General features: G+C 38.9%; 1 protein-coding gene across 1 annotated transcript in view; it reads right to left on the bottom strand.

The window, feature by feature from the left end:
• The window catches only part of Dip2c (disco interacting protein 2 homolog C), a 198,359-nt gene that overhangs the window by 143,051 nt on the left and 42,998 nt on the right, over positions 1 to 12,310 (bottom strand). Inside the window, exons 7-9 of the mRNA XM_036188870.1 lie at positions 3,586 to 3,720; positions 1,995 to 2,114; positions 169 to 366 (exon numbers count right to left, since the gene is read on the bottom strand). Of these exons, the coding sequence (XP_036044763.1) occupies positions 169 to 366; positions 1,995 to 2,114; positions 3,586 to 3,720 (453 nt within the window). The remainder of the gene's footprint in view (positions 1 to 168; positions 367 to 1,994; positions 2,115 to 3,585; positions 3,721 to 12,310) is intronic.

Below are 12,310 nucleotides of genomic sequence, written 5' to 3' on the forward strand. Positions count from 1 at the left end.
ACAAAGTAATTTTACTAAAAATTTCTTTAAATTTTCATCTACTTTTAAACCAGAAACAAAAAAAAGGAACATACTCATAAATGAGTTACCCAGAAGATATGTATTTTCTTCCCCAACCAGTAATAACAAAGGACAGAGAATGGATTTTACAGGACAATATGGGATTACCGTAAGTGAGGATGTACAAGGGTTTTCCATTTGTGTCCATGGTAGTCAAGCAGGGGGCCTTTGGTGAGATGGTCCCCCATCGCTGTAGTGCAGCTTCTAAAGAGGGTGGCCAGTTTGTGACCACTCCCAACTGCTCCCCTCTTGTGGCCAGCATCTGGGCACCCTCTGGCTTTGGCTGGTTTGGATCTGGTTGTTGAACTAAATACATTTAAACATAGAAGATTTTAAGAAAAATATATCCATGTTAGTATAGTATTTTTAGAGTTTATAAAAAAATCTAGGAGATTCATATTTCAGGCATAAATGTATCAGCTGACAGCAAACATGCTTTTCTAGAATCAAAATGATTATGGATGTAACAAAAGAATTGAGCTCTTACAATTTCCAAGGCAACACAGAATGGAGACTTTAGGTGGATGTGAGAACCATATGCCTACAGTCTCACATTAAAAAACATGGGTTTAAAGTTCTAATTATTAGCATACAGTAGTCAAGACTCCAAAAAGCTCAGCTCTTACATTGTATTTTTCCCTTTACTGATGACATACAGGTAGAAATCTTCTACAAATACTCTAAATAACAAACGCATGGTGAAAGTACTTTCATGAGTAAAAATAAATGCCTCATTGTAGAACACACTGTTCCTCTTCTTCTAGTTTAGATAGGTGTTAACTAGTGGTGGTGGAACATACCTTTCTTTAATTCTAGCACTCAGGAGAGAGAGGCAGGTGGATCTCTGTGAGTTCAAGGCCAGCCTGGTCTAAAGAGAGAGTTCCAGGACAGCCAGGGCTACACAGAAAAACCCTGTCTCAAAAAACCAAAAAATTTAGATAGGTGTGAAATTGAAATTATTTCTCCTCTTTCTAGAAAAAGATTCTCTTTCAGAGTTTGAGTGATCACCTCCACCTGCTATCTGGAAAATCAGCTGAAACTTCTATAAAGTTTATTTTATTTTTCAATTTTCATTGAATGTGTATATGTATGTGTGGTGTGCATGTGTGAGTGCATGTTTGTGTGTGTGTGTGTGTGTGTGTGTGTGTGTGTGTGTGTGTGTGTGTGCGTGATCCCATGTGTACATGGGTGTGCATGTGTGGGCTAAAGATTGATGTTAGGAACTGTCTTTCATCATTCTTCTTATACCTTATTCATTGAGGCAGTGCCAGTCAATCAAACCCAGAACTCATAGATAAGTCTCATAATACCTTGCTCTGGTGATCAGTCTATACTTTCCAAGACTTCATTATACATAGGTTCTGGGGATCTGAAATCCCATCCTCACACTTGCACCAAAGTGCTTTATCCCCTTAGTCATCTGTCTCCCCATCCCTCAGCTGAGTCTTAACTTCAGTTAACAGATAATAAGAAGTGTGGGTTTGATCCAGCACACAGATCTACTTTGTTTTAATTTTAAGTTATCTAGGTGAAGACTCCCATTCACTATGGGTGAGATGGAGGCCAGAGTCCCCACCATGCTTCCCCAATCTCACAAGCTTGTGTAGAAAGTATCCTTTGGCTTTGAGCCAAGGATCTCCATAGTGTCATTTTGCTTTCCTATCATGGCAATGAGTCTTTACACAAAGGCCCAAATCACAGAACAGAACCACATTCCACTGAGAAGGAAGATGGTTCCAAAGCTCTAACTGCTCAGCATTTGGTGTACCTTTCACATATTCATTGGAAACAGCAACTTGCACTATTATTAGAGTTCTATTATTAAGAAAAGGCCAGATTATTACTCTTAATAAAATAAAGTTATTTTGCAGAAAATATAGCATTGTATATGGAACTGTAGGACCTCATAAAAGAAGAGGTAGAAAAGAATTTACCTTCTAACAATTCCTCAAAGTCATCAACAAAGAATTCCCGTAATGGGGGCCTCTTCGGTCGCTTAAGGGTATTGACAAGCTGCTGAATTTTTGCTGATACCCGGCTACTTACTGGTACACCTGAAAAAATAGGAATCAGAGTGGAAATGAACAAACTCTGGAAGAAGTAAAAAAATTTATGCAAAATTTCCCAAACAATAGTGATTTTGTTTCCTGTAGTAGGGATACAGTGTAAGGCCTTATATATACTAGACAAAATGTGTAAGCACTGACCTGTACCTCCATTACTTCAAAAGCATTTTTAATCTTAAAATGGACTTTTGGAATAAAAAAATTATTATAGCTCTCAAAACATGGAAAAATAGCCATAATTCTCAATATCTAAACATAGTATCTTATCAATTACTCTCACTCAATTTGGTTCAAATAAATCCAAGACCAGTGGTTTTGAAGCTTAGGTGAGAATGTTAGTATTACCTCTGGGTGTGCTTCTGAGATGAGGAAGTACACAATAAGAAACACTGGACTACACAATACAGGAGTCAGAATTTACCTAATTCTGGAACTTGACAGATTTCAAAGATAACAGAAGTTTTTAACTAATGACAAGAGTAATATCAATGATCAGTTTCAACAATGGGTATGACAGAGAATGAAAGCCAACTTGGTAGAATGCAAGGGCAGCCAATTCTGTAAGAAATAGAACTGCTACAGTTTTAATTAAATTGATCTTTATGAATAAGTAGTATTAGGGCTTCAACCAAGCCGAGGACAGTATGCCATTTGCTAGAGATATGGCCAGAACTAGGTATTTAATTGTGAACCACCCAGTCATCATAACAACATCAACAAACACTGTAAGGTACACTGATTGTGGCATGTTGATACTGTTCTGTCCATTTTTCATAAAAGAGAAAGAATAATTTTACTGCCAGATTCTAACCTACCTTTTATAACCCTGGCAGGAATATAACACAATTAAAGGAGAATACAGCAGAAAGTTCATATCTGAGGCTTGCTAACTGGTACTCCATGCTGGGAACTATTAATGTTATTATAATACCAAGATTAGAAATATGGGAACTAGGGGAACCCTTTTACTCTGTAAGTTAGCAAAGCACTGATAATTTATTTCCAATTTTGAGAAAAAAAGATGTCTCCTTCTTCCAAAATCTGAGGCTCCAACATTCCTATAAATCACTTTGTTTTTCCATTTAATTTCATGTTGCCCTTTGAAGTAGGCAGTCAAGGTCTTAACAGTTGTGCTGTAAATCCTTAAAGACTCTAATAACTCAACTAACATTAGTTATACATCAGAAAAACATTAGCATCTAATTAAATCTTTATCTTCTGGTGGCTAAATTACTATAATATTTATATTCTTTTTAATAAGGAGAAATTCTTAGAAAATTTGGAGATGATTTACATTTTTCATGGTCAGATCACCTTGTAAAAAAGTTCCTGAGCAATCTGATAAGTATCTATTGTGTATCTAGAAGCAGCACATTTAGTCAGAAGGACTCATACTAATCATAGTAAGGACAAAAGTAGAGTGTTCACACAGAAGGAAGCACCTCACTATAAGACATACCATCCCCAGTCTCCATGAGCTCAGCATTGCCATACTTTGGTGCTGTCCGGGATGTGGTAGAACCCTGAGGCCTTTCCACTTGTATTGAGTGTTCTGAGGTGTATGTGGTTACATCAGGAGGTGCAGAATGATTTTCTGTAAAGGAACACAGAACACAATTTTTTGATGAACCTCATGGTTATTTCAAAGGCTAAGCAATAGGGCCCCAAAGATGTCTAGAAAATACTCTGACAAACTCATATAAAAAGATCACTTTGACCAATCATGGCGACATAAGCCTATATTGCTAACATGTGGAAGCAGATGCAATGAAGACCATGAGTTTGAGGCCAGCCTGGACATATATATGAAAGGAATATGTTTCATAAAACAAATAAAAAAGATTACTCTAAATAAAAGTTGGCACAAAACTCCCCAAACAAAGGTGATTGATTTTAAGATAATATGTACATCTCTAGTGAAAAACAGTTAGGTTAAAAAATTCAGATTTAATTTCCTTACAGGAGCGACATCAATGAATTGTAGCATTTTAACAAGAGTAATGTCTGATGTGAGCAAAGGATCAAGTATTATGAGCTGTGTGCTTTTTCACAGAAATAAGTCACTTTTATTGGTATGACAACAGAGGCAGTAAACAACTCAAGCTTTGACCTAGAGAGCCTAGAACTTAAAGGGCAACACTGTTGATTCCAGGAGATCCCAGGATACATTTTAATCTCTCCGCACCTCAGTTTTCTTACCTACGAAATTGAAGCAATAATGGTGACCCCTTTTGAGACTGGGTAGATTCAACCAATTAACACACACAAAATTCTCAAGGTATTCCTGAAAAACGGTGAGAGACATCAAGAAATAGCTAACTATTTTAATTAAAACATGACTAATCCTAAGAAGTTGTATAATAAAGCTTATAATCTAATGTTTATTAAGTGTCATGCCATGGCTGTCCTAGTTAGGGATACTGTGGTTGTGATGAAATACCATTACCAAAGAAACTTAGGGAGGGAAGGGTTTATTTGGTTCTCACCTCCATATTGCTATTCATCATCAAAGGATGTCAGTACAGGAACTCAAGCAGGGAAGGAACCTGGAGTCAGGAACTGATGCAGAGGCCACGGGGGTATGCTGCTTACTGGCTTGCAGCCCATGGCTTACTCAGCCTTCTTTTTTATAGAACCCAGGACCACCAGCCTGGAGACAGCACCAACCACAATGGGTAGTGTAGATGAACAGTCTTATTAAATAAGAAACAGAGAGCCAAATGCAGAGTTAAAAGCCCAAGAGGTCAGAGCAGTAGCTGAGAGCTGAAACTTAAAACTGCCTTTTCTTACCCTTAGCTGCCGTTGTCATCCTTCCCCTCAGAAAAGGACCTACTTCCTGTGTGTCTGTCCTTTTATTGACTTTCTGTTCTGCCTTCTCATTGATTGTAAACCTAACCACATGACCTCCTTTTCACTGCCTGTCTGTACAGACCTCCAGGTCTTCTATGGTTGGTATTGAGATTAAAGGCATCTGTCTCCATGCTGGCTGTATCCTTGAACACACAGAGATCTGTCTAGCTCTACCTCCCAAGTGCTGGGATTAAAGGCGAGCACCACCACTGCCCAGCTTCTGCTATGGCTTGCTATTAGCTCTGATCCCCAGGCAACTTTATTTATTAACATACAAATAGAATCACATTTCAGAAAAAATAAAATATCACCATATTTCCCTTTTTCTACTTTTTTTTTTTTTTGATCTGAGGATCGAACCCAGGGCCTTACCCTTGCTAGGCAAGCGCTCTACCATTGAGCTAAATCCCCAACCTTCCCCCTTTTCTATTTTAATAAAAAGAAAAAAGGAAAAAAGTTATAGCTAATGTAAGAAAAACTATATACAAAAGTACAATAACTATATACCATATATACAAGCAATAAATACCTAAACAATGTCTAGTCCATTTGAATTTGACAATTTTTTTTAAAAAACAAGAACTTTAAATCTAATCTCCTTTGCTTAGCCCTTTTCCTAACCCTTAAACAACAACTTGTAACCAACCTTCCTAAACAATGAAATCCATTAAAAGACCAAAAACCACCCACCCCACACCACCTCTTTGGGAATGTGGGTGTCCGTAGTCTTAAAATTGCTTCCTGATGGGTATGGGCAAAGGTATCTTTATTCTGTAAAGAAAAATTTTGGGTTAATCATCAAATTCTAAGAAAGGTAGCTATATCCTTTGTTATCCAGTCTGTGCATAATGCACAGGATTTATATCAAGTCCTTATTCAAATAGTCTTCGAAACTGGATCATCTCAGCTAGCCCTCTCAAAATTGCTCTGAGCACTTTGTAGTCCAAAGCTGATCTGTAGATGATGTTTGTCAGCTTTGTGATATTATTATTGTCCATGTGGAATTGTTGTTGTTGTGGGGCCCCATCTTCTTCCTGGAGACTTCAGTTAATGTTAGGCCTGGCTATGATTTCCTGCAGAAAACTGATAAGAGACTCAAACACAAAGACATGTATAGGCAGCTAATTGGCATTGAAAATGTTTTAAAAATTTAGACTTTCTGGACAGTTAAACATGTCTGCTCCTGGCAGCACCAATTTACTTAAGAGAGGAGGATGGGCATCAAAGACACTCTATATGGAGTTTATCTTCTTCTTGGCAAAAATAGCCACTTGGGCAAGAAACTGTTCTTGCCTGGACTGCTTGAAAAAATGTATCCACTGGATTTGCAGGACCCATAGGAAACTGCCAGACATTCTACAGGACACAGAGAAAAATGACTAAGAGACTCCAAACCTGTGGGCTGAAGACAGATGCCCCAACTTTACAAAGGAACATTAGGTGACTGTCCAGGCTGCCAGCTATTTCTGTCTACCCTGCAAGACTCCTGAAAGCTGCTTGCATACTTTTCCCATTTTTGAGGTAGTATTACATCTGTCTGAGGTCTTTGATGGAGTTGAAGACTAGATAGTTATAATTTCCTTAGTTATGATAAAAGGTAAGTTAGATATGAAACCTTAGACTCACAAGTATAGGATAGATAGGATATCTTCTTTAATTTGCAAAATACAAATAGACTAGATATTATAACTGTAATTCTTGCTTGATAATTGTTTTGTTATCTGTAATTTTACTATGTGAAGGTTAAAACCTTCCTTTTTGAAAAAAAGAAAAAGGAAAGTACTGTGGGATGTTCTGTGTGTCAAATGTGTTGCTCTGATTGGTTAATAAATAAAACACTGATTGGTCAATAGCCAGGCAGGAAGTATAGGTAGGATAAGCAAAGAAGAGAATTTTGGGAAGTGGAAGGCTGAGGCACAGAGACGCTGCCAGCCGCCGCCAGCCGCCGCCATGACAAGCGAGATGCACGGTACCAGTAAGCCACAAGCCATGTGGCAAAGTATAGATTAATAGAAATGGGTTAATTTAAGACAGAAGAAGTAGATAACAAGAAGCCTGCCACGGCCATACAGTTTGTAAGCAATATAAGTCTCTGTGTGTTTACTCGGTTGTGTCTGAGCAGCTGCAGGACTGGCAGGCTAGAGATTTGTCCTGACTGTGGGCCAGGCAGGACCAGAAAAACTCCAGCTACAGGGTAGGACCCTCCCTTATCAATCACTAAGAAAATGCCCTACAAGCTTGCCTATAGCCCTATCTTACGAAGACATTTTCTTATTAAGGTTCCCCTCCTCTCAAATGACTTTAGCTGTGTCAAGCTGACATAAAACTATCCAGTACACATGGCCAAGGAACTGAGCAAATATCCCCTACAGCATTCAGAATTAAGCTCTTAAATGGTTAAATGGCAAAAGAACAGTTTTTATAATTATTCAGGCATTAAGAAGACCATGTCTAAGAGATGATCAATGAATTATACATATGCAAGTTCTAATAATGTATATCAGAATGCTAATTTTAATTTACTAAAGCACATTACATGGAAATTTTAGATTGCTTCCTTTACATGTTAGAAGTATGAAGTCTTGTGCTACTGAAGGTCACTGTCTTAGTCACAGTTCTATTGCTGTGAAGAGACGTCTTGACCAAGGCAATTCTTACAAAAAAAAAAAAAAAAAGCATTTAATTTGGGGATTGCTTACAGTTCCTGAGGCTTAGTCCATTATCATCACAAGAAGAGCATCACAAGAAGAGCATGGTAGGCAGCGTGCTGGAGAAGTAGTTGAAAGCTACATCATGATCTGCAGTCAGGGAGAGTGTGTCTGGGTCCAGCATGGGCTTTTGAAACCTCACCTTCTAATCTTTCTAATCTTTGTGAAGAGTGCCACCTTCTAATGATTAAGCATTCAAATATATGAGCCTATGGGGTCATTCTTACTCAAACCACCACAGTGTCATTCATATAGAAAAGTCTTTTTTCTTTGCCCACTTCAACCTTACACTAAGATTCTGTTTCATTCAAGCTTTCATCAATAAAAGCACAAAAACATCACATAGGACAGGCTGTAAAGAGCACACACTTTCATGGACAGAGAACTAAAACAAGAAGTTCAAGGCCACCCTATTGGACCTTAGCCACAAATGTACACTTTAGGAAACAAGAGTTTTGGGGTTCTGCACATGTTCATGAGTGACAGAAAACTCTCCACTGTGTTGAGAGTATTACAAATAAATTTTGTCATGTAACCAAAATATACAAATATCAGACATGTGGATAATGACTAAATTTCTACAGAAATTAGCTTGCACATGATACACAACTCTGTTGGAGAAAGATTGGTAGTTAAGAGAGGGTAATCTGCCTACCTGAGGAAACTTCAAATGGACACCCTGGGTTACCACCCTATCTGATCTACCAGAGTCATCCTGGGAGCCCTTAGTTCCAAATACTTGGACAAGAGGTTTGAGAAATATGCAAAGGACTGAACCATATGGGTTCAAGTTCTGTTATCAAGCTTCCATGTCTTTTGTTTCCTAGTTTATAGAATAGAGGTCATACCTATCTTATACTAACCTTGCACAGTTGGAGTGAAGGAAAAATGAATATACCAGTGCTGTACTTCACCATCACTGGGTACACACACTTGTCTTGGAGGAAACATTCTCACCAACATGACATTATTTGACATTTACTGGCATATTTACCAGCTAGTTACCATCAGTAGGTTGTTTGGGGCTTGAATCACAGGATATTTTGTAGAATCAAGGATGGCAACAGGCTCCTAAACAGACTATTCAGCATGTTTCTTTCTAAGAGAATTCAGACCCTAAAGAGATCTTTCAGGGTCTGAATTCTCAGCTTGCAGCTCAACTCTCAGCACATCACAATTTGACTGTTTATTTAGGGTCAGGTACTTTGCAGGTGATTTCATAAAAAACAATGCTATTGGGATGGACCTATTGATGCCCTTATCAGAAGGAGGGACCCCAGAGATGGCTCAGTGAATGACTGAGCAAGTCTGATGATATCAATTTGATCCCTGGAGACGACAGCAGGTAAAGAAAGAACAGACTTCCAAAAGTTGTCTTCAGACCTCCACATACATTCTGTGGTACACAAGCACTCCCAACATGCATACCCAAACAAAGCAACAAAAAAGCAATCAACTAATAAATAGTTTTTAAATAAAGAAAGAGGAATCAAGGTACAGACATAAACAGAGAAGAGACCATGTGGAGATTATAAAAGACATGGCTCCCTCCAAGCCAGGGAGAGAAGCATCCGAGAACTATCTGTACCTTTACATCTCTAACTTCTAGGTCCCAGATCTGAGGGAACATAAATATTCCCTGTTCAAACCTCACAGTCTATGTGCTTTACTATGACAGCCAGATAAACTACCACACATCCTTATTGGCAATTTCTGAGAGTACAGCTTAAAGAAGACATGCTTCTGTCAGGAATAGACATGGGAGTACTAGAGGGAGGAGCAGGAGGTAGGACATGCCACCCTCTCACTCCGATGAGTGCGAGAAGGAAAAGAAAACTATCCAAGTTTCCTCTTTATCATCTTCAACTCTATATTTATCCGTGTCACATCCCATTTCTGCTTTTGCCAAATAGGCCTTTTTTCATGTTTTCAAATGGTCTAATTCTCTAGAAACTCTACTACCTTATGGCCAGACATTATGGCTTCAGGAGTATCTCACTACAAAGAAAAACACAATGCATGCTAATGTGTGAGAAACAAGATCTGAAAGACATCCTGTGAAAACAGCAACCACTAGGTTTGAGCATCCTATGTTCCAATTTGACTCAAGTTAGCCATGCACTTCAACACATATATCATTAGGGCTATCCAATCAGACTGTGCATTAAGCAGGATTTCCACTTCTATGAGTGGGTGGATAATGATTCCAATTTATCTGAGAGTGCAAAAAATAGGAACAATGACAGCTAGATGACTTCAAAGTGTTTCCAAATTCATTTATATGCTGGTTAGTTTTTATTATCAACTTGACATGCAACCTATAACACATGGAAGGAGGGAACCTCATCTGAAGAACTGTCTCAATTAGTAGAGAGGCCTATGTCCTTGTACTGAAGAATTGTTCTGATAAATGATGTGGGAGAGCCCAGCCAACTGGAAGAGGTAATAGTCTCATACAGGTGGTCTTGGGCTGTATAAGAAAGTTAGGTGAGCAAGGCAGAGAACAAGCCAGTAAGAAGCATTCCTCCCATGGTTTCTGGTTCGGTTTCTGACCTGATTTCCCTCTGTGATGAATTATTACCTGGAAGTATAAGCTAAAAATAAACCCTTTCCTCCCCAAGTTGCTTATGGTCAGAGTATTTTAACACAGCAACAGGAAGAAAAACAGAACAATTTATGTATCACCTTATCTCTTTCTCCTCAAGATCCTCACATTTGTCCTACAAGATAAAGCCACCAATGGCTTTAAAAAAACTCTGTCACTGTAATGACACAGCACACCTATTCTAATATACATCAGGACTCCTGCTTTATAGAGGGTTAACTATTTTTTTCAAAGAATATTTTGAAGGTTCTTGCATATAACACCTGCTCCAGGATCACCTGTTGAGGGATGAGACACAGTAGTTCAAATTGAAAGAGCAGGTTTAAAAAGTCAATGAAATGATTCCTAATGATACTCAGCTATACTCATAGATAGGGCCTAACATAATTGTCATCAGTGAGGCTTCACCCAGCAACTGATGGAGACAGATGCAGAGACCCACAGCCAAACATTAGGCAGAACTTGGGGAATTTTGCAGAAGGGGACAGGAGGATTATAGGAACCAAAGGTGTCAAGGACACCATAAGAAAACTCACAGAATCAACTTATCTGGGCTCATAGGGGCTCACGAAGACTGAACCAACCACCAGGTAGCCTTCATGGGACTGATGTAGGCCATCTGCATATGTTACAGTTGTGTAGCTTGGTATTCTTGTGAGACTCCTAACAGTAGCAACAAAGGCTGTCTCTTACCCTTTTGCCTCCTTTTGGGACCCTTTTTCTCATACTGAGTTGCCTCGTCCAGTCTTAATATGAGGAGAAGTACCTAGACATTCTGCAGCTTGATGTGCCATGGTTGGTTGATATCCCTGGGAGGTCTGCCCTTTTCTGGAGGGAAAGGGGGAGGAGTAAGTGATGGATGGGGTGGGAGGAGAGATTAGGAGGGGAAGAGGGAGGAGATACTGCAATAGGAATGTAATATATGAGAGAAGAATAAATTTAAAAAAAACAAATTAAGAAAGGGCAGGTTCAAGGTTTCAAATGCTCATATGTTCTAGGCCGGAGGCCAAGAAGTCCCTATGAATCAGAAACACTTAAAGAAGAGTTTTCTTATCATGGGGATTTGTGTCTTCTAAGACAGCTCACTGTTCAGCTCAGATTCACAGGGCTTTTTGTTTTGACTGTGTATATGTTCAAGTTCTGTAGAAACACAGGCTCAATATGTACACCTGCAGAGGTCAAAGTTTGATGTTGAGATGTCTGCTCTCATCAGATGCTCTCCATCTTATTTTTTTGAGACAGAATCTCTTCATTTCAGCTAGGCTGGCTGACCAGAAACCTTTGGCAATTCAACTGTCTCTACCACACTGTACTTAGGTTAAAAATACTTATGGCCATACTCAGCTTTTTATATGGTTCCTGGGGATTTAAACTCAGGTCCTCATGCTTTCATGAGCAAACACTACAAACTGTGCAATCTCTCTAGTCCTCACAGAGCTTATAAAATCAAAAGAAAACTGACTCACATCTTTCTAGGCCCATGCCAGAGGTTACCTGCTATTGCAAACTCTGCCCTTAGTGCTACCTCTGAGACCTCTATTGTGCCCTCACAACGGCTTGTGAACTTCCCACAGGAAATTACTGGATCACCAATGCTGGCCTCACTACTGCTCTTTTCAACTGGCATGAGTCCTTAAAAAATTGAAGTTAGAGACTGTTTAACAGGAAAATAGAGGATGCTGCAATTCAACTATTTTTATGAAAGTATATGCAAGCTGTTTTGATTCTATTGGTACTAGGCATCTTAACTCACTCACAGTCATGCCCTCAACATGGAAATCTTCAGTCTGTTTATAAACAGCTGTTTCTTGGCCATGATCAATTTCAGGGTACTGGCTAGTCCTCATTGCTGAACCTGCCTGAGTCATTGTCTTCTTCCTTGATCTGACTTTGTCCTAGTCACATACTCTGATAAGTCACTTCATTCTAGCTTCCTGATGCATGGATTTATAGAATGTCCTCCTTAGATACTGGAGCTAAAAAATATATATATCCAGCCCACATCATCTATGCTCAATAAA

Source organism: Onychomys torridus, chromosome 5 (genome assembly GCF_903995425.1).
Source record: "Onychomys torridus chromosome 5, mOncTor1.1, whole genome shotgun sequence".
In the NCBI taxonomy this organism is placed as follows: domain Eukaryota; kingdom Metazoa; phylum Chordata; class Mammalia; order Rodentia; family Cricetidae; genus Onychomys; species Onychomys torridus.